General features: G+C 39.0%; 2 protein-coding genes and 1 long non-coding RNA gene across 5 annotated transcripts; 2 read left to right on the top strand and 1 right to left on the bottom strand.

Moving 5' to 3' along the window:
- Positions 1-296: 296 nt before the first annotated feature.
- On the top strand, positions 297-9,457 carry LOC123702246 (very long-chain specific acyl-CoA dehydrogenase, mitochondrial). Its single transcript, XM_045649968.1, has 7 exons — positions 297-609; positions 6,249-6,438; positions 6,518-6,855; positions 6,934-7,075; positions 7,151-7,309; positions 7,483-7,731; positions 7,971-9,457. The coding sequence occupies exons 1-7, from the start codon at positions 542-544 to the stop codon at positions 8,688-8,690; spliced, it is 1,866 nt and encodes a 621-aa protein (XP_045505924.1). The 5' UTR covers positions 297-541; the 3' UTR covers positions 8,691-9,457.
- LOC123702322 (probable malonyl-CoA-acyl carrier protein transacylase, mitochondrial) lies at positions 8,784-15,857 on the bottom strand. 3 transcript variants are annotated; one of them, XM_045650074.1, is made up of 5 exons: positions 15,736-15,857; positions 15,156-15,508; positions 13,704-13,929; positions 13,442-13,630; positions 8,784-9,179 (listed from the first exon to the last, which is right to left on the bottom strand). In XM_045650074.1, exons 2-5 carry the CDS (start codon positions 15,500-15,502, stop codon positions 8,784-8,786), a joined length of 1,158 nt encoding a protein of 385 aa, XP_045506030.1. In that variant the 5' UTR covers positions 15,503-15,508; positions 15,736-15,857. The 3 variants fall into 3 exon arrangements, with proteins under 3 accessions (XP_045506030.1, XP_045506165.1, XP_045506101.1); XM_045650209.1 differs by having other exon boundaries at positions 15,749-15,782; XM_045650145.1 differs by lacking the exon at positions 15,736-15,857 and adding an exon at positions 15,635-15,707.
- Positions 15,858-17,069: 1,212 nt separating this feature from the next.
- On the top strand, positions 17,070-19,118 carry LOC123694472. The gene is made up of 2 exons (XR_006751815.1): positions 17,070-17,141; positions 17,542-19,118. It is a non-coding gene; the product is annotated as an uncharacterized LOC123694472 (long non-coding RNA).
- The last annotated feature ends 942 nt before the right edge of the window (positions 19,119-20,060 follow it).

Below are 20,060 nucleotides of genomic sequence, written 5' to 3'. Positions count from 1 at the left end.
TGTGGTAAACACAGTAAACAATAAATAAGTTACTTTTATGACCGAACCACAGGACCGAACACTGTGTATGTATGCTCGGAGCCTTCGGAGCGTTTGGCGTTTCACGTCTTCACGCTGTTCTGTGTCTTCACCTGTGGTCTTCACGTATGCTTCACGACTCACGTTCACATCTTGTTCTCTGTGTCTTGTTCACATCTCTGTCCTCTGATCTCTGACTACCTACCTAAATTAGAATCTGTGATCTCTGACAGTGTCATACAGCTGTCAGCTGTCATCCAAAAGATACTATTTTTATTTTAGTACCTAGGCATTCAAATACGATTGCGACTTATTTCGAAAGTTTGTTCATACGTGTTCAAAGGTTTTGTAATTTTAAATTTATGTTTTAAGCAAAAGTGTAAGATATATCATAGCTTCCTTTAGTCTATTTTAATAATAATCATATTATTATGCATTAAATAGTATTAAAATATTGTAATATACACATTTTTGTTCAGCTAAGTACATAATATTTACTTTCAAGATTTTTTGGCCCGTCACAATGAAAAGCACAAAGTTGGTAGGATGTGCAAAGAGATGTTTGTGTGGTCCCCGTGTAATGCCCCGCAGGTAAGCTATTGACTAGGTACTAATATTATAAAGTATTCCATTACCTTGGACTTTGTACTGTTGACCTACATACATAGCACCAAATACATATTAAGAGTTTATAATTATGGCAAGAGTACAAAGTTTAAGGTCAATTATCTATACATATAATAAAATCGTAGGAAAGTCAAAACTGTACATTGAATATTTTTTTAAAAGAATACATAATCCATGATCTATAATCGATATAGAAGCCAAAAATACAGTTTTTAGAATTTTTGTCTGTTTGTCTGTTTGTCTGTTTGTCTGTATGTTTGACCGAGCTAATCTCGAAAAGTACTGCACAGATTTACTTCAAATTTTGCATGAATATTCCTAAGAGGTCGGGTGAGGATAGTTTATACATATTATCATGATATCACATTCGCGGGAGGAGCTGTGAACCTTTATTTTTTCTTACCTATTCTGTGTACTACGACAGCGTACAATCTAAAGACTCATGTTTAAATGTTGGTTTCGAGTAAGCCATGCTATTATCTAGCTTTATTACAAAATAAAAACTATGTCATTAACGTAATTTAGGCAGAGAAACAGTTTAATGAATTAGTAGTATAAAGACAAATTTGAAACAGCGCCATCTATGAAATGTTATAAAAATCAAATCAATTTACACGTTAACTATTGGAAATTAATAATCAAATGACGCATATATAAATGTTGTTTGACAATATTCAGATTGACACTATAAAAATTATGCCATTTAAGTAACTTGGGAAGAGAAACATAGTTTTAAAAAGGAAGTTGTATAATGTTAATTTTATCACCATACAAAAATGTTTCCTTTTACCTAACTAGATGGCGTTAGTATCGAATTAGAATTATCGAATCGCGCTATCGTTTCGTTCGCAAAAGGTTATATTATAAAGACCGATCGATCCGCTCCTACTCCCCGTCCGACTAGGGCCCTTCCGAGTTCCGGCCTCCTCCACACAAGCGACTGCAGCCCAAGCCGAGGTTCGAACTTCGAGATCCCTTCTGGGACCTCTCACCTCATTTTGCTTTTGAATAGCTATAAAATATTTGTTGTATCGTTGCTTACAACAGATGCTTTTTTTTCTTTTGAAATATTACCGAAAAGCCGATACAAGAGAAAATATGCAGGGTGTAATCTTTCAGTGTGCACAGGCGATTTTTCCGTAAGTATAACAGATAACAAAAAACTTTAAACTGATATCGAAAGTACTTATCAGTTAACCTAATGAATAAAAAGGCCGTAATAAATTTTTAAAAATTAATCGGGAAATATCAAAAAAATTATCTTTAAACCCATTTATACATTACTGTATGAAATATGAATATCCCATATACATTAAATATGAAAGATTTTAGCTTTCTTTTTCTTTTTTTGGTTTTCTGCTTTAATTACTTCGCAAATTTGAAGTGGCATTTTCCACGCTTTTTCCGGACATTTTTACGCATTTTCCGGATATTTTCCGGGAATGATCCGGGCATTTCCCAGGCATTTTCTGGGGTATTTCCAGGCATGTCCCAGACATTTTCCGGGCGTTTCTTCCCTGGAATTTTCCAGGCATTTTCGGGGATTTTCCAGGCATTTTCCGGATATTTCCCGGATATTTTTCAGGCATTTTCCGGAAATTTTCCCAGGCGTTTTCCACGCTTTTACCGGACATTTTCACGCATTTTCTGGATATTTTCCGGGGACTTTCCGGTTATTTTCCCAGGCATTTTCCCGATATTTTACGGGCATTTCCCAGACAATTTCCGGACATTTCTTCCCTGGCATTTTCCAGGAATTTTCCGGGGATTTTCCGGATATTTTCCAGGCATTTTCCGGACATTTTCCAGGCATTTCCCGGACATTTTCCGGATATTTTTCGGGAATTTCCCGGGCATTTTCCAGGGATTTTCCGTATATTTTACAGGCATTTTTCGGATATCCTCGGAAAATGCCCCGGTTAACCCTGGAAAATGCCAGGGAAATGTCCAGAAAATGTCTGGGAAATGCCTGTAAAATATCCGGAAAATCCCCGGTATATGCCTGGAAATTTCCCGAAAAATATCCGGAAAATGTGTGAAAATTTCCGGGAAAAGCGTGGAAAATGGCACTTCAAATTTGCGAAGTAATTAAAGCAGAAAACCAAAAAAATAAAAAGAAAGCTAAAATCTTTCATATGAAATGTATATGGGATATTCATATTTCATACAAGTACCTAATGTAAGGGAGGGTTTGAAGATATTTTTTTTGATATTTCTCGATTTATTTTTAAAAATTTATTACGGCCATTTTACTCATTAGGCTGATAAGTAATTTCGATATCAGTTTAAAGTTTTTTGTTATCTGTAATACTTACGGAAAAATCGTCTGTGCACACTTAAGAATAAGAATAAGAAGGTAATGTTTATTTTTTACACCATATGAAAGTAGAGATTTCAATGAACAAAAGGCTCCCCAAGTTTTTGAAAAAAGCCGATATTTTGACGGGTGAGTTTTCGATTGAGAATTAGGTTGTTTTTTTGGTATTAATTCAAAATAAGGCGATAAAATAAATATTTTAAATCAAATAAATTACAGTGTATTTGGGACATAATAAAGTAAATTAAAAATTTCCACCAAATTTTAAAATAAAAAATTTAATAAAAAACTTATTAAAATAAAAAAACCAACAACTTGGTTTTTTTCAATTTTTGACCTAAATTTTGAGGTTATGTGAAAAAATTGAAAATACAAAGGTTGTAGATCTTTTTATTACCTACAACTTTGCCGTTGAACTTTTTTCCGTAGGACTTGTAGTTTTGTCGGAAATCGCGAGAAACCATTTTTTATCTTAAAAGCCCCCCTCCCACTTCCCGAACTCGGATTGACCGTAATTTATTTTTCCTTTTCATCCTATTGCGATTTTTTTTTTGTTTCAAAAATTATCTACCCTGGTCTAATAGGGTACTTTTTATCGTGGGAAAACTATCCAAAGTCAATTTTCCACGCGGACGAAGTCGCGGGCACAGCTAGTAATTAATATTTTGAGTTGCATTATCAAACCAAAGTACAATTTAAGTTTCTTGTGCATTTTTCTTATTTATTAATTCATTTTTAGTAATCTTTATTTTTTTTAAATAGAAACAATAAGTATTTGAAAAAGCAAGGCAGTGCAAAGTTATTTTTTTTTTAATTTGTATGAGATTTACTTCATATTATATGAGTCAACAGTCATCATTCTTAATAAATTATAAAATTTGTATCATACTTAACCCTAGATCACTACCCTTCGTCGATTCGACGACGCGTCACCAAAAAAATCACTATAACTTTTACGCGCGCGACCGTATGGTTTTCTGACTTCAGCTAATCTCAGCCAACCCGTTGCGCTTGCGATGGATGGTAGTGCTTTGTACGTGGAAGGTCCACACGCGCTGTTCCAGCAACCATGGCTCGTCACATCGACGAAGGTTAGTATTAACGTAACTTTTCGTACTATTTAGTTAAGTTAAAATTACGTTATTTTATCTTTTATAATGGTGCCTATTATTTTATTTTTTAGATACGATTCATACGTTATTTTTAGAAGTTGAAAGCGATGAGGAAAATTCATCTGCGAGAGAGCCTGAAGACCACATTGAGGCTGAAGAGGCATGAAACGGAGGGTGATGATGAAGTTTCTACTGTCAATAAAGAGCAATTTCCAGATCAAGATTATGAGGCAAGTAGTAATACATCTCCCCACGTTCTATTGAAGATGAGACACCTAGCACTACAGCTGACCCTAGCGATTTGATTATAAGACCATCGCGTACCATTCTTCGTGGGAAAGACAAACACAATATATTATGGTCATCACAACAGTCAAGGTCACAAAGCAGAAGACCTTCAAAGAACATAGATATATAGTACGTGGGCCTGTACGCTTTTTTCAAGATATTTTAGATCCTCAATGTTTTTCAAGTATAATTACTGGTGACATTACTGATACTCTGCGGAACTCAATCACATAAATTTTAAACATGCCAGGAAGAAACAATGTGAAAGTTATAAATGAGACTGAGCAAAGTAATGCTGCTAATGTACCTCCATAACAAAATAAAATAAACATATTATATGCTATATGTCCCTCCGTATAGCAAAGGTAGACCAAAAATAGGTGCACTAGGTGCAAAAAATCGTTGTGTGGGGAACACAAACTTGATGTGTGTCACAAATGTTTTAGATCCTAAGCTATTATCAAAATTATATTTTTAATTAATTTTCCAGACATTATTTTTGTAATTAATAGTTTATTTCGAGCAATTTAGAGGTATATATTATATGTACGGAATTTTTCAAAAAAATTAAGAATGTTCATAAAGCGTGTAAACTGTGATCTCATTTTGATGACTATTTGAATTAAAACTATGTTAAAATATATATTTTAATATTTTTATATGTAGATTAATACATTATGCTTAAAATAAAACATAACTACAAATATATTTTTTTAATTAAACCCTTAAATCCCCTCCAATAAACAGCGTAGTCGAAACGACGAAGGTTAGTATTAAACGTCGAAAAATAAGGTTAGTGTTCTAGGGTTAAAATAAATTAAGAAATTTTGATTTAATAAGTGTGTTAGTTTTATTAACCCGGAAGCGGAAGTGGTTGGGTGTGATACACCCAGACCTACGAAAATCGAACAATATTTTATCTCTGGTTTGTTATTATGCTTCATGCACCTCATTTCTGTGCGGGGGGAGGTTAAGCAGCATTTAATGCCACTGTTTTGATTATCCATCGCCCGGCGAATGTTGTGGATGACGTAGTAATGGCTCTATGGGTGCATGACCTTGCGCTACTTGTAATGAATTTCAACTAATACATTTTATCTTCTAATTATGTTACCTATATTATTTTGGTGTATTTTCACTATAAACGTCTAGAATGTCTTAAAAACACAACCAATAATATAACCAAAATACAGATTATAGCATCTTTTTGAAGAATCTGAAGCCATTTTTCTGGCGAATATGGAAGTGACGGATATATTGATAATGTTACCAAAATAAGCTTTGAAAATGAGATAGAATAGGAGTAGCCAGTAGGATCAGATAAAAATGAGAGTGGAGGTAATGGAAGCTATGTGTTAGGGAAAAATATAATCAAATGATTCAAAGTTCAAAACAGCTGGTAATATGTATGCAGCAGGACAGAGAATATTGTAATTACATATTTTATTTGTTTTATGATCCAATTTATGTATTTTTCAGTTTTAAATTTAGTGTTATAATTACATATAATAATGAGTTTTACCTTTTAATTTAATTAATGTTCCTAATCCAGATGATAATATATATGAATAAAAAGTATCCTCAAGTTACTCCTTCGTACATTGGCTATCTGCCAGTGCTAAGCCAGAACAACAGACAGACAAAAATGTTTCAAATTACTCTTTTAGTATATCTATTGTGTACATACATCCATATGCATTTAGGAGTTGATTATTTTAATAACACTTCACATTAAAATAGACACTCCGATTTTATTATTGGTAGTTATAGATTTCTCAGGTGATAAAAATTTCTCATAAATTTTTTATAAAAGTAGGTACTTAAATAGGTTGAAAGTTGTTCTGGAAATATTTGTAAAACTAATGTTCATCTGTAAAACATTATAGCGGCATGGCGACAGCAGCCGCCGCCACGGCCCAGGAGCGCGGTGCCCGCCAGAGCGCTTCCTTCACGCTCAACCTGTTCCGCGGCCAGCTGGAGCCGGCCCAGGTCTTCCCTTTCCCTGAGCCTCTCTCCGATGAACAGAAACAGACCCTCGCCGAACTCGTCCCCCCCGTGGAGAAGTTCTTTCAGGAGGTAAACGGCGATAAATCGGGCAACATTACGGCGCTCGTTTACGACGAACGTATTGATACGAAAGTGTGCGCCTTTACAGGTGAACGACCCCGCGAAGAACGACGCAGAGGCACAGATCGAGGAGGGCACGCTGGCGGGGCTGTGGGAGCTGGGCGCGTTCGGGCTGCAGGTGCCGACGGAGCTGGGCGGGCTGGGGCTGAGCAACACGCAGTACGCGCGGCTGGTGGAAGTGGTGGGCGCGCACGACCTGGGCGTGGGCATCACGCTGGGCGCGCACCAGTCCATCGGCTTCAAAGGCATCCTGCTGTTCGGCTCGGAGGAGCAGCGCGCGCACTACCTGCCGCGCGTCACGGGCGGCGAGTACGCGGCCTTCTGCCTCACCGAGCCTTCCTCCGGCTCCGACGCAGGCTCCATCAAGTGAGCGCCCGCCGGTTGCACGTTGATTCATTTATCGCTCGCGTTCCGTAATCTTATTGAAATCCTCGAACGTTTCAGAACGAGAGCGGTTCTATCTCCCGACGGCAAACATTACATTTTGAACGGATCGAAGATTTGGATCAGTAACGGTGGAATCGCGGAAATCATGACCGTGTTTGCGCAAACTCCAATCGAAAAGGACGGCAAAACCGTGGATAAGGTCAGGGCGACATCTCTTTAAAGGCTGACAAAAGGCTTTAAAAGTGAAACAATACAGAGATGACGTTCCCGGCAGGTGACGGCGTTCATAGTGGAGCGGTCGTTCGGCGGCGTGTCGTCGGGCCCGCCCGAGAACAAGATGGGCATCCGCTGTTCCAACACCACGGAGGTGTACTACGAGGACGTGCGCGTGCCCGTCGCCAACGTGCTCGGCGGCGTCGGCAACGGCTTCAAGGTACACTACACTGTACACAGTACGCGCGCAGTTCATCACGATTCTAATTTTATCATTTAATTCTATTAAAATGTATGCCTCTATTTTTCTCGTATACGGTCAGTGAGGTGTTAGGTCCAATAGTTTTATTATATTGTGGTAATTGGTGAATTCGGGCACGTGGGTGTCGGCAGGTGGCGATGAACATCCTGAACAACGGGCGGTTCGGCATGGCGGCGGCGCTGGCGGGCACGCAGCGCGCGGCGCTGCGCCAGGCGGCCGAGCACGCCGCCACGCGCGTGCAGTTCGGCCGGCGCCTGGCCGACTTCGCCGCCGTGCGCGAGAAGCTGGCGCGCATGGCCATGCTGCAGTACGTCACCGAGGCGCTGGCCTACATGGTCAGCGGCAACATGGACACGGGCTGCCAGGACTACCACCTCGAGGTGAGCGATATTCAATATAATATCATGAATCGTGACCATAGACACGCTTCAGTATTTTTAATTTTATTTTATTTATATGATTTGCCAACACATTTTACTTGGTGGAATATGTGCGGCTTACTTAGACAAGAACAAAGCGAAAAAAAAAAATAAACGTAATCCTGACTATGATTTAATCTTTAAACTTTCGTATTTACAATATACAAAATATTATGTAACGCGAGGACTGTTGGCGACAGGCGGCCGTGTCGAAGGTGTTCGCGTCCGACTCCGCCTGGAACGTGGTCGACGAGGCGATCCAGATCCTCGGCGGCATGGGCTTCATGAAGGCGACCGGGCTCGAGCGCGTGCTGCGCGACCTGCGCATCTTCCGCATCTTCGAGGGCACCAACGACATCCTGCGCCTGTTCGTGGCGCTCACCGGCATCCAGTTCGCCGGCTCGCACCTGCAGGAGCTGCAGCGCGCCTTCAAGAACCCGGCCGCCAACCTCGGCCTCATCTTCAGCGAGGCGGGGCGGCGCGCCGGCCGCGCCGTGGGGCTGGGCCGCGCGCCCGAGCTGGACGCGCACGTGGCGCCCGCGCTGCGCCCCGCCGCGCGCCACCTCGCGCGCCAGGTGCTCGAGTTCGGCGCCGCCGTGGAGGCCGCGCTGCGCAAGTACGGCCGCGGCGTGGTGGACGAGCAGCTCGTGCTCAACCGCCTGGCCGCCGCCGCCATCGACGCGTACACGTCCGCCGCCGTGCTGTCCCGCGCGTCGCGCGCCGCGCGCCTCGGCCTGCCCGCCGCCGCGCTCGAGCTGCGCCTCGCCGAGGCGTGGACCGAGGAGGCCACGGAGCGCATGGCGCGCCTCGGCGACGCGCTGTCGCCGCGCACGCTGCAGCACTACGCGCGCCTCTCGGACCTCGGCCGCGACGTCGCCGACGCGGCCGGCCAGGTGACGCGCAACCCGCTCAACCTGTGACGCGGCCCCGCCCGGGATGCGATTAGGAAATAGGGAGCCCGCTCGCGTATAGACTTAAGGAACTATAAAATTGTACATAATCTATTAGGTAGGCTAGACGTCGACGTGCAGCGAGGCGTCCCAGGCGCGCGCGTTGACCAGCTTGAGCGTGGCGCGCAGCGCGGCGCCCGGGCCGAGCGCCAGCGTGAGCGGCTGCGGCGTGTCGCGCGGGCGCGCGTACAGCGCGTGCAGCACCTGCTCCCAGCGCACGGGCGCGGCGGTGAGGCGCGCCAGGCGGCGGCGCGCGCCGGCCGCCGAGCTGACGGCACGCGCGTCCACGCAGGACACGAGCGGCACGCGCGGCGCCGCCACGTGCACGGCCCGCAGCGCCTCGCGCACGGCCAGCTCGGCGCGCGCCATGAGCGGCGTGTGGAAGGCGCCGGCCACGCGCACGCGGGCGCTGCGCCGCACGCCGAGCCGCCGCCCCTCGCGCTCCACGTACCGCAGCGCCTGCGCATGCGACGTCCCTCGTACAGTCTTTGTAGTGTTACGTGATGCCTCCCCCCTCAGATTTTGTAAGAATGTAATTTAAAATATTGTAATTAAAAGTATTTATATTTTTAAAATGATTTTTACTCATATTACATCGATTCGACACGACACTTCGTATTGTGACGGACGAGCCTACCGTACACGGTAGAAACGTAGGCTCGCTGAACTGTTGAGTCGTTTGCTAATGCAGACATACATATTTATGAAATCTTGTTTAAATAAAAAATAACTATTAAGGACGTATTTACAAATTGACGCGCATCAATTTTAGGTATTGAGTCTTACTACTACACGTGCACGGCTCACACACACATCGAAATGCGCGAAGCGGCGAAATTATGAGTAAACTGACACGACTTGATAATTGAGCTTATTTTTATTGCTATGTTTTTTTTAACTTTACTTCGATTTGTAAAGTTTGTAACGTTGAATGGTCACAAAAGTAGATACCATTTATCTAATTTCATTGGACAGTGATTGTTTGGTAAACAAGTACTTGCCGAAGTGTACTTCGAAGACTGGTACTGGAACTCATAGACGAGTGGAGCTAGGTGTGCCGAGTTTGGGCTCGTTTTGTTAGTAATGTTGAGACCTTACCTCCGGACTTGATGGAATGACCTGCAGGTGTACTTCGAAGACTGCTACTGGAACTAATAGACGAGTAGAGCTAGGTGTGCCGAGTTTGGGCTCGTTTTGTTAGTTATGTTGAGACCTTACCTCCGGACTTGATGGAGTGACCTGCAGGTGTACTTCGAAGACTGCTACTGGAACTAAAAGATGGTTAGAGCTAGGTGTGCCGAGTTTGGGCTCATTTTGTTAGTTATGTTGAGACCTTACCTCCGGACTTGATGGAGTGACCTGCAGGTGCATTTACAAAATATGTTTTATTAATTAATGTAATAATATAGTGTCGACTTATAAAAATACTACAGGTTTGCCGGCAGCTTCGCCTGCATCATTTTTAAATTTAACCCAAATTCGGCGCCATTTTGAAATTCTTTGTTAATTGACCGATTTCGTTCAAAATCGATATCTGAGGATCCTTAGGATCACAAAACAGGAAACTGTTACAAAAATTTGAAAAAGTCAACGCCATTTTGAAATTTTCTGTTATTGTACCGATTTCGTTCAAAATCGATATCTGAGGCTCCCTGGGATCGCAAAACAGGAAACTGGTACCAAAATTTTAAAAAGTCAGCGCCATTTTGAAATTCTTTGTTATTGTACCGATTTCGTTCAAAATCGATATCTGAGGATCCTTAGGATCACAAAACAGGAAACTGTTACCAAAATTGAAAAAAAGTCAACGTCATTTTGAAATTTTCTGTTATTGTACCGATTTCGTTCAAAATCGATATCTGAGACTCCCTGGGATCACAAAATAGGAAAATGGTACCGAAATTTAAAAAATTCGGCGCCATTATGAAATTCTTTGTTAATTGACATATTTCGTTCAAAATCGATACCTGAGGATCCTTAGGATCAAACTCAGCTCTGCTGGTTACGCTGGCAGAAAGATTCGACAGTTAACTGACATAGAAACTGCAAGAATTGTATATTTTGCTTCTTTACCAGCTGAATTTATTAAATTTTGGTACCAGTTTCCTATTTTGCGATCGTAGATCCTCAGATATCGATTTTGAAGGAAATCGGTACAACAAAGAATTTCAAAATGGCGCTGATTTTTTAAAATTTTGGTACCAGTTTCCGGTTTTGTGATCCTAGAGATCTTTAGATATCGATTTTGAACGAAATCAGTACAATAACAAAAATTTCAAAATGGCGTTGACTTTTTTTATTTTAGTAACAGTTTCCTGTTTTGTGATCCTAAGGATCCTCAGATATCGATTTTGAACGAAATCGGTACAATAACAAAAAAATCAAAATGGCGTTGACTTTTTTAAATTTCGGTACCATTTTCCTGTTTTGTGATCCCAGGGAGCCTCAGATATCGATTTTGAACGAAATCGGTACAATAATAAAGAATTTCAAAATGGCGCTGACTTTTTAAAATTTAGGTACCAGTTTCCTGTTTTGCGATCCCAGGGAGCCTCAGATATCGATTTTGAACGAAACCGGTACAATAACAAAGAATTTCAAAATGGCGCTGACTTTTAAAAGTTTTGGTACCAGTTTCCTGTTTTGCGATCCCAGGGAGCCTCAGATATCGATTTTGAACGAAATCGGTACAATAACAAAGAATTTCAAAATGGCGCTGACTTTTTAAAATTTTGGTACCAGTTTCCTGTTTTGCGATCCCAGGGAGCCTCAGATATCGATTTTGAACGAAATCGGTACAATAACAGAAAATTTCAAAATGGCGTTGACTTTTTTTCAATTTTGGTACCAGTTTCCTGTTTTGCGATCCCAGGGAGCCTCAGATATCGATTTTGAACGAAATCGGTACAATAACAAAGAATATCAAAATGGCGCTGACTTTTAAAAATTTTGGTACCAGTTTTCTGTTTTGCGATCCCAGGGAGCCTCAGATATCGATTTTGAACGAAATCGGTACAATAACAAAGAATTTCAAAATGGCGCTGACTTTTTAAAATTTTGGTACCAGTTTCCTGTTTTGCGATCCCAGGGAGCCTCAGATATCGATTTTGAACGAAATCGGTACAATAACAGAAAATTTCAAAATGGCGTTGACTTTTTTTCAATTTTGGTAACAGTTTCCTGTTTTGTGATCCTAAGGATCCTCAGATATCGATTTTGAACGAAATCGGTCAATTAACAAAGAATTTCAAAATGGCGCCGAATTTGGGTTAAATTTAAAAATGATGCAGGCGAAGCTGCCGGCAAACCTGTAGTATTTTTATAAGTCGACACTATATTATTACATTAATTAATAAAACATATTTTGTAAATGCACCTGCAGGTCACTCCATCAAGTCCGGAGGTAAGGTCTCAACATAACTAACAAAATGAGCCCAAACTCGGCACACCTAGCTCTAACCATCTTTTAGTTCCAGTAGCAGTCTTCGAAGTACACCTGCAGGTCATTCCATCAATTCCGGAGGTAAGGTCTCAACATAACTAATAAAACGAGCCCAAACTCGGCACACCTAGCTCTACTCGTCTTTTAGTTCCAGTAGCAGTCTTCGAAGTACACCTGCAGGTCACTCCATCAAGTCCGGAGGTAAGGTCTCAACATAACTAACAAAACGAGCCCAAACTCGGCACACCTAGCTCTACTCGTCTATTAGTTCCAGTAGCAGTCTTCGAAGTACACATGCAGGTCACTCCATCAAGTCAGAAACTAAATATGAAATTTATAATCCCATAAGTATGAAAAACTATAAATAAAATCTTTCCTTGGTGTGCCTTGGTTGTCGGTGCAGAATGCGTCAATGATCAAGTTTATTAGGTCAAATATTTTGTATACGTACAGCGATCTTTTCGTAAACGAGGAGCTGCCTACAAGCGTCACAGCGTCTACTCACAAAGGCGTCCGAGCGCCGACTAAATTACTAAAATATTTCATTACAAATTTTTGTACAATAAATCAAGATAGTGTCAAATAAAATAACCCTTATTTCCATGCAATAAGTATCACGCGTTACAGTTAAATATGTGAAAAAATAAGATTTGATTTTAATTTTTTTCTCAGCTTATTTGTAACATTTTGATAGTTTTAGTTCCTACCTTTTTGAGTTGGACATGTCTGCTTACTTAAAATATTTTTAAATAAGTAAATTTATTTTATTAAATAATAGAAAAATGCTTCTATATTCATCACGATATTGTCAATTTTGTGTGAAGAGGCAACGGAAATTATTTTTTACAATATTATAAACCAAAATTTTCGATTAAATAATTCCTACCATTTAAAGATTAAGGAGTAATCTATCTATGGTAATTATTAGTCAAATTTGGTTTTGTATTATTTTGCCGCAAAATGCATCGAAAAACTGCTTATTTTTGTCAGATTCGTAAACGCGTCCTTAAAAGAAAGAAACTGCATCCAACATTTTTCGAAAAATCGGTTGCCACAACAGGGAAGCGAAGGTCTAATCCGTTAAAATTACACCCTGTACTTTTATTGCATCAATCATGAGCGTCAATTATAATGATTAATGACCAATGAAATATCCCTCCAAGCAATTTTATGATAATATATTTTTTCTATCCGGTAAGATAGGAGGCTAGGACGCGATATTTTTTACTGCGTGAAAACATCTGTCGCGGATAGCTAGTCAATAGTAAAACTACAGCACCTCTTCATCGCCGGCGAGCACCTTGCAGCCGGGGTAGAGGTAGTTGGCGACCTGGCACACACTGTCCGGGCCCGCGGCAGCGCGCGCCGCGTGCAGCAGCGCGCCCAGCGCGGCGTCCGGCGCCAGCCACACCGTCAGCATGCCGCCCGGCCGCTCGCGCGCCGCCGCCTCCATGGCCGCCGCCCGCACCTGCGCAGCGCTCCCGTTACTGTACCCGCGACCCGGTTATACAACAGGCTTTCATAATAAACGACCGCCTGACCTCGACGAGGCGCAGGGCCTGTTCCAACTGCAAGGCTCCCGCGTAAACCATGGCAGTGATTTCGCCGAGCGAGAAGCCGGCGACCGCTCGCACGCGCTCGAGAGCGCCTGGCCGCGTGTCGCGCGCCAGCTCCAGCGCGCCCAGCGACGTCACCAGCACGGCGGTCTGGCAGCGCCTCTGCAGCTCCTCCTCGGGGCCTTCGCGGCAAACTCGCGCCACATCCCAACTGTACATGTGAACATAGATTGGCTTCATTTCCAAACATTTGACTTTTAGGTGTGCCCTTAATAAGTCTCAGTTATAATTTCCTTGCCTAGCCTTCAATCCGAAAAAATATCAAAAAATTGAACCCGAATTTATGAAAATTTATACTTGAAATTATGAATATAATTTAAAAATTATGCATGTTGCATGTAAAGATACTACTTTTTCAACTTCAAAATACCAAGTGAGGAAATTTAATATTGTACGGGATTAGAAATAAAAATATTCAGATGAAGAATGTTGTAACAATAACATTTGGTCTCTATGTAAATGAGTCTACCTGTTTCATTCTTGTTTTTTGCATTATAATATTATGTCGCTGGCAAATTATATAATTTATATCTTCAAATGGCATTTCAATTTTCCAAACACTCAGAATTTTATATTATTGTGAGAATTCACATTTTCAAATGTCCACATGGAGTTTGTCGTGAGACAACTATACTTGGCTAGTTTTCAATGAATCTAACACACCCAACCAATGATTTTTTTAAAGTAATAGATACGCTATACACTCACAAAACAAACAGAACATTTGTGCTGGTCACATGCAACATAGACAGAGGTGAAATAGATAGCATAATTATTGAAACATGGTAAATGCATTATGACGATTCAAAAGTGCTTCTAAAAGAAGTCAAATTGAATAAATGTTTGAGTTTGAACAGTAAGAACAATGAGAGTTGGTAACTCTCTGCTACGTGTAAGCCAAATGTCACTTATTGACCAATCACAGCACTGCATTCAACCTAACCAAAAATGACTGGTCCCATATTCTCAGTATAATATTATAAATCTATACTAATATTATAAAGCTGAAGATTTTGTTTGTTTGTTTGAACGCGCTAATCTCGGGAACAACTGGTCCGATTTGAAAAATTATTTCGGTTTTAGATAGCTCATTTATCGAGGAAGGCTATAGGCTATATATCATCACGCTAAGACCAACAGGAGCGGAGCAATGCAGGTGAACCCGCGGAGAATAGCTAGTAATATATAAATTGCTAAGAATTTTTAATTAGTGCAATTATACAATTTGCACCAATTTATGATTCCCGATTTTAAATTCCCGAGAGTCTAAGATTAAGATTCAAGTAGGTATAAAAATTGTTAGTTGTGCCATTATTAAAAGATAACATTAAATTAAAACAGAGACCTCAAGAAATCAACAATTAGCTAAATAATTACCCAACCACACTAGAAGCTAGTTCATATAGTTCCTTAGCAGAGGGCACATTGTCGAGGCACTTTCCCATGCCAACGCGCTGCGAGCCCTGACCAGGGAACAGTAACACCGTAGTCTCCGTAGGGTCGACCTGGTGAGGGAGAGACTCTTGGACGCCTGTCGCGTAGGGCTGTGTTGCCCATAGCAACTCGCCCTCTGGCGCTTTTGTGGGGTCTGCTTCACCAAATGCACTTGCATCGCGAAGCAGGCGTCGCAATGGACTTTCTGAGTTTGGCTTCAGTTCGATTGAACGCTTTTGAAACCGCAGACAGGCACATGTGCGATTTAATAACCGTATTGATGACAACATTCCGAACTAAGCAGGCAAAAGAACAGAGAAGATAAATTAATATTATAACATAATTTAATGACACAGAAATTATAATATACTAAGAACAAAAGTAAGTATACAGAGCCACAGTAATTAATCCTTTTTGTATACCTATTTAAAGTTTACTGTGGTTTACTGTTTAGTGTTTACTCATATGTAATATGTACCACAGATTAAGTATTAGTTACTACGTAAATATCGTAAATATGTACCTATATAACTAACTTCATTCTTCAATTCAGTGAGGTCCAAGGTGAAGTCACAGAGCAAGTAATATAGGGTGAAGTCAGTTAAGCTTGTGAAGTGTCAAATGAAATCAAAAGTGGCATTGACAACTATTAATATTGAACTTTGAAGGAATCACCCAGCTCATTGATTCCAGTCATTGCATTAAACTACCCCAAAGAGTATAATGTTTAAATAGAACTACCCGTTATATATTATATTACTCTATGCATTAAACCCATAGAAATCTAAATAACAAGACACATAGAATTGCTATAATGTCATAATTATTAGTATGAAAATCACTGTCGCCAAAACCCACACATTAAACCGATAACTAGACAGGGGCCTAGACAAAGTAACAATCACAAAACGATAACGAAGTTAGAAATCGCAAAAATGTATGGGATTGACATACGCCGCGTTAGATCACGTGGTCTATCTAATGTCAATCCCATACATTTTTGCGATTTTAACTTCGTTATCGTTTTGTAATTGTTACTTAAGGCCGTTCACACAAGTAAACTATGCTTTTTATTGGACAGATTCATTTTAATGAAAACTAACTTAAATAATAAATTTTGCATTTTAATATGTAGGTACCCTAACTCACGAATTTACGGTTTATTTTAGTATAACATCCCTAGGTACGTGAGATGTTTTGTTTCCTTTTGCTTAGAAACTTGAAATAACGAAAAAATTCGGCTACTCGACAACAGAGGGCGTTAATTTTTGATACATATAACTTTGAACCTCAACGCATAGAAATAAGGTTGAAATTTCATTAACGTCATTCAATGTTCATTCAACGCTTTAGTGATGTAAGACATCATCAGCCTTGTTATCAAAATCAAATCAAATCATTTATTTATTTCTCCTCACAATTCCCAATCACATAAAATCTACATGCATACAAAATTATAAAAAAAATTATATCGATAGTTAAATGATAGTTAACAAAATATAAGAAATATATAGTTGTTGATTTTAATACAGTGGTAGGCTCATCTCGTGAGCCCACGGCAGACTGTAGATATACAGGGTTACTTGTAAAACACCAGCAACCTCGCAGGACAAGATAGCTAACATCATGAGTAACAACATTTCGTTGGTTTGGATGAACAGGGTATTAACTCAAAAATTTACGATTTTTAACCTAAAAATACAATCCTACTTCAAATCATGCGATCTTTCTAACGAACGTGGTTGCATGACGATATGACGTCAAATTGACGGGGGTGCGGGGTAGTATCTTCGTCTTTTTCGCACTTCTGTGCGTGTCGGTTTGAACAACACTGTCGTATTCAATCTTACTCGCGGAGTTGTGGTGAAAGGACGTCGTTCGTTTGTGATACACAGTTTTAACTTTGAAAAACGCAGTGTTCATTAAAAGGTGAGTTCTGTTTGAATACTATTATTTTATGAAATAGAGTAGTAATTTCAAGTTAATACCTTCTTTACAATAAGTTGTTGCATTTGGTTCGTAACGGGTGTTTCTAGTTTAAAGAACTAATTTGAGATACTACCATGTTCACAAAAGTTTTTTTGAATTTAGTGCAATTCTTTCTCGATGAAAAAGTATTTATCGGTGATAATATTATGTAAAATAAAAAAAACGTGGATTTTTAGGGTTTGTTTTGGTTATGATTCTATATTGCTTGGAAAAACTTAAAAAAGAATAGTATTAAAACTAAAAAGCTTTATATTCCACATAATTTGTCGTGTATTCCTTTGAATTAATTATTAAAAGAACTCTTTTCTATACCTAACTACCAAAATGTTTCATTTTACAGAATGATTTCGCAAAGACTTACCTTAATCAGAAACGCTGTTAAAGCACCTGATCCAAGAGAGGAAGAATCCGAATTAGTTTCTTTTGAAGAGACCTTGAATACAGTGTTAAAGATCCGAACTACCCATCGTCTACTTCGAGCGATTCGGATTCTTCGTCTAGTGACTCTGAGTCTTCGTCGAGTGACTCTGAACCTTCTAGTATGCCAACAACAACGGCTCCGGAAGAGTTACATTCAACTCGGTCAGTTAATGAGGTGCAGGGTACAAATTCACTAACTGATACTACAAATACAGGCTCAAGCAGCGACAATAGAAGAAACCTTACTCGAAAAAGGCAAAGAAACGAACGTAAGTGGTTACGTATAAAAGCAAAAAGATTAAGAAATTCTGGGAAATCTTACATCACTAGAAAAAAAAATCAAACCAGATAAGAAAATGGGACCACCATGCACAGAAAAATGTCGCCAAAAATGCTAATTGAAAATATCTGAAGAGGTGAGAACAACGATTTTCCAAAACTATTACAAGTTATGTGATGTAAATCGGCAACGTCAATTTATTGTTAATAGTACTGATGTAGTTTCAAAACAGTCAAATCAAAGTAACTATACAAAGGCGGCGAAAATGAGGGAGACACGGCCCACTCTCTTATTGAAAGAAAAATAAAGGCGTCGCTTAAATCTGGTCCAATTTATTCAGCAGACCAATATTATGCTTAAATTCGTACTGCCAAAGTAAGTGGTCAGCCCTTTGCAATTGCTTCTTTGATATTAAAGCCATGTCTAACAAGATAGGTAAGACATTACCACAAAAAAATATTGACAAGGAGCCTGTTAAAATAACAGAAATGAAGGTCATTAAAGTGACAGCAGAAAACAAAGACTCTTTTTTTTATAAAAGATCTTACTCTGAAACTGATTTTAAAAGAGGTAAAGTTGTTCTCTGCAAATCGTCGAAGCAAACCCGTTTTAGAAAATATTGCACTTCAACAACTTTATAATGAGAAAATTAAAATAACGGAACAAAAAAAGAACGGGTTTTTAAGTTTTTGAAAAAAATCTTATTCCTCGGTATTATAGAAGCTTTTATGAGAACCTTTAATTTTTTTTTAGTTACTTTGATTTGACTGTTTTGAAACTGTTTACATGTTTATGATTGTTACCACATTGTAACGTATTTTTTTAGAAGTACTTTATGTTTTTTTAAGTCTAATTTTCTCTTTTGTATAAGTTTTTGTGATGATTACCTAAGATTTAATTACCTATGATTATTTTTATTCTGTTTCCTCTAATCCTAGTCGAATTAAACTGAGACTAAATAACATACACTGTGAAATTGTTGTAACGCTGCCATCGTTTAAAAATTTATTCTAAGTAAACAATACAAAAAAATGTTACTACTAATTAGTTACCTACTATAAAGCCAACGACGCCAACGGTCTTTAGTGTGTTCAAAAGTGTTGCTAGTGATTTAAAATGTTTATTAAAATACTAAGACTGATGTTAAAACTATTTCATAAGTGATTTATTACAATAAATAAACGTTTAATTACTTTATAATAAACATTTAAGTGAAATTTTTGTTTTCATTTTGTATTATTTTGAAAATGTATTCCTAATATTTGTGGAACATGGTAGTATTATGAATGCTCCATAAACATAACTAAATGAATTAACAAATCATGAAAAAATACGATGGCATAGCAAAATAAGCTTGATGTTTAAATAATGTCTTCATAAAATAATCGAAAAGTCGAAAGTAGACCCTCAAAATTGCTTTTTTATGAAAATACAATTTTGTAGTTACTACTTTGGTTCAGAAGTATTTTTTGTGTAAAAAGGTATTATTATGTTCTTGCTTGTAGATTTTATTTTTTTTCTCAGAAATAGCAAAAATAGCAAACTTGTGCAGTGAACAAAAACATTATTAATAAAGTAAGTTTACAAAATATATAAGTGAGGTTAATCAATTATTAACAGAAATGGAAATATATTGATTTGAAAACTTAAAATCGCTCTCCTGAAAAATAGCCTTTTTTGAGTTAATACCCTGTTCATCTGGACCAACGATTTGTTCTAAGACTTTTGATAATTTGTTAGATTTTATTTTCATACAAAAATAAATATTCATTTCATTTTCCATCTGAAAATTATAAACTCTACGCGCATCACAAAAATTACGTAAACAACGTAAACAAGAAGCGAACAAGAGGGGGAAGGGGGCGTCGCGTCGTCCTTTCGATGAATAGAACATAGACTTACAAATTTTAGGAGAGTACAATAAAAGCTTAAAAAATCATTTAAAAATAATTTATTGCGTTATGCCAAAAGTCGTAGAACAATTAATGTTGTTACTTATGATGTTAGCTATCTTGTCCTGCGAGGTTGCTGGTGTTTTACAAGTAACCCTGTATAAGAAATAAAAATATGTTAAGTACTTAAATATTTATTTATCTATAATAATAACACAGTTTCTGTACATTGTATAATATATTATTTAAAAAAAATGGAAGGGGTTT

The sequence above is a fragment of the Colias croceus genome, chromosome 1 (assembly GCF_905220415.1).
Source record: "Colias croceus chromosome 1, ilColCroc2.1".
Taxonomy (NCBI): domain Eukaryota; kingdom Metazoa; phylum Arthropoda; class Insecta; order Lepidoptera; family Pieridae; genus Colias; species Colias croceus.
Note: the sequence above shows the minus strand (reverse complement) of the source record. Positions and strands in the feature narration are given on the sequence as shown.

What these genes read in the sequence shown, in the direction of transcription:
- LOC123702246 (XM_045649968.1), top strand. Translation starts at nt 542, where the DNA reads ATGAAAAGCACAAAGTTGGTAGGATGTGCAAAGAGATGTTTGTGTGGT. An exon ending in ACGGCAAAACCGTGGATAAG is followed by an intron (nt 7,076 to 7,150) that starts GTCAGGGCGACA and finishes CGTTCCCGGCAG; the next exon opens with GTGACGGCGTTCATAGTGGA. An exon ending in GCGTCGGCAACGGCTTCAAG is followed by an intron (nt 7,310 to 7,482) that starts GTACACTACACT and finishes GGGTGTCGGCAG; the next exon opens with GTGGCGATGAACATCCTGAA.
- LOC123702322 (XM_045650074.1), bottom strand. Translation starts at nt 15,502, where the DNA reads ATGTTGTCATCAATACGGTTATTAAATCGCACATGTGCCTGTCTGCGG. An exon ending in AGGCCCTGCGCCTCGTCGAG is followed by an intron (nt 13,631 to 13,703) that starts GTCAGGCGGTCG and finishes AGCGCTGCGCAG; the next exon opens with GTGCGGGCGGCGGCCATGGA. An exon ending in TGCTCGCCGGCGATGAAGAG is followed by an intron (nt 9,180 to 13,441) that starts GTGCTGTAGTTT and finishes TCGCATGCGCAG; the next exon opens with GCGCTGCGGTACGTGGAGCG.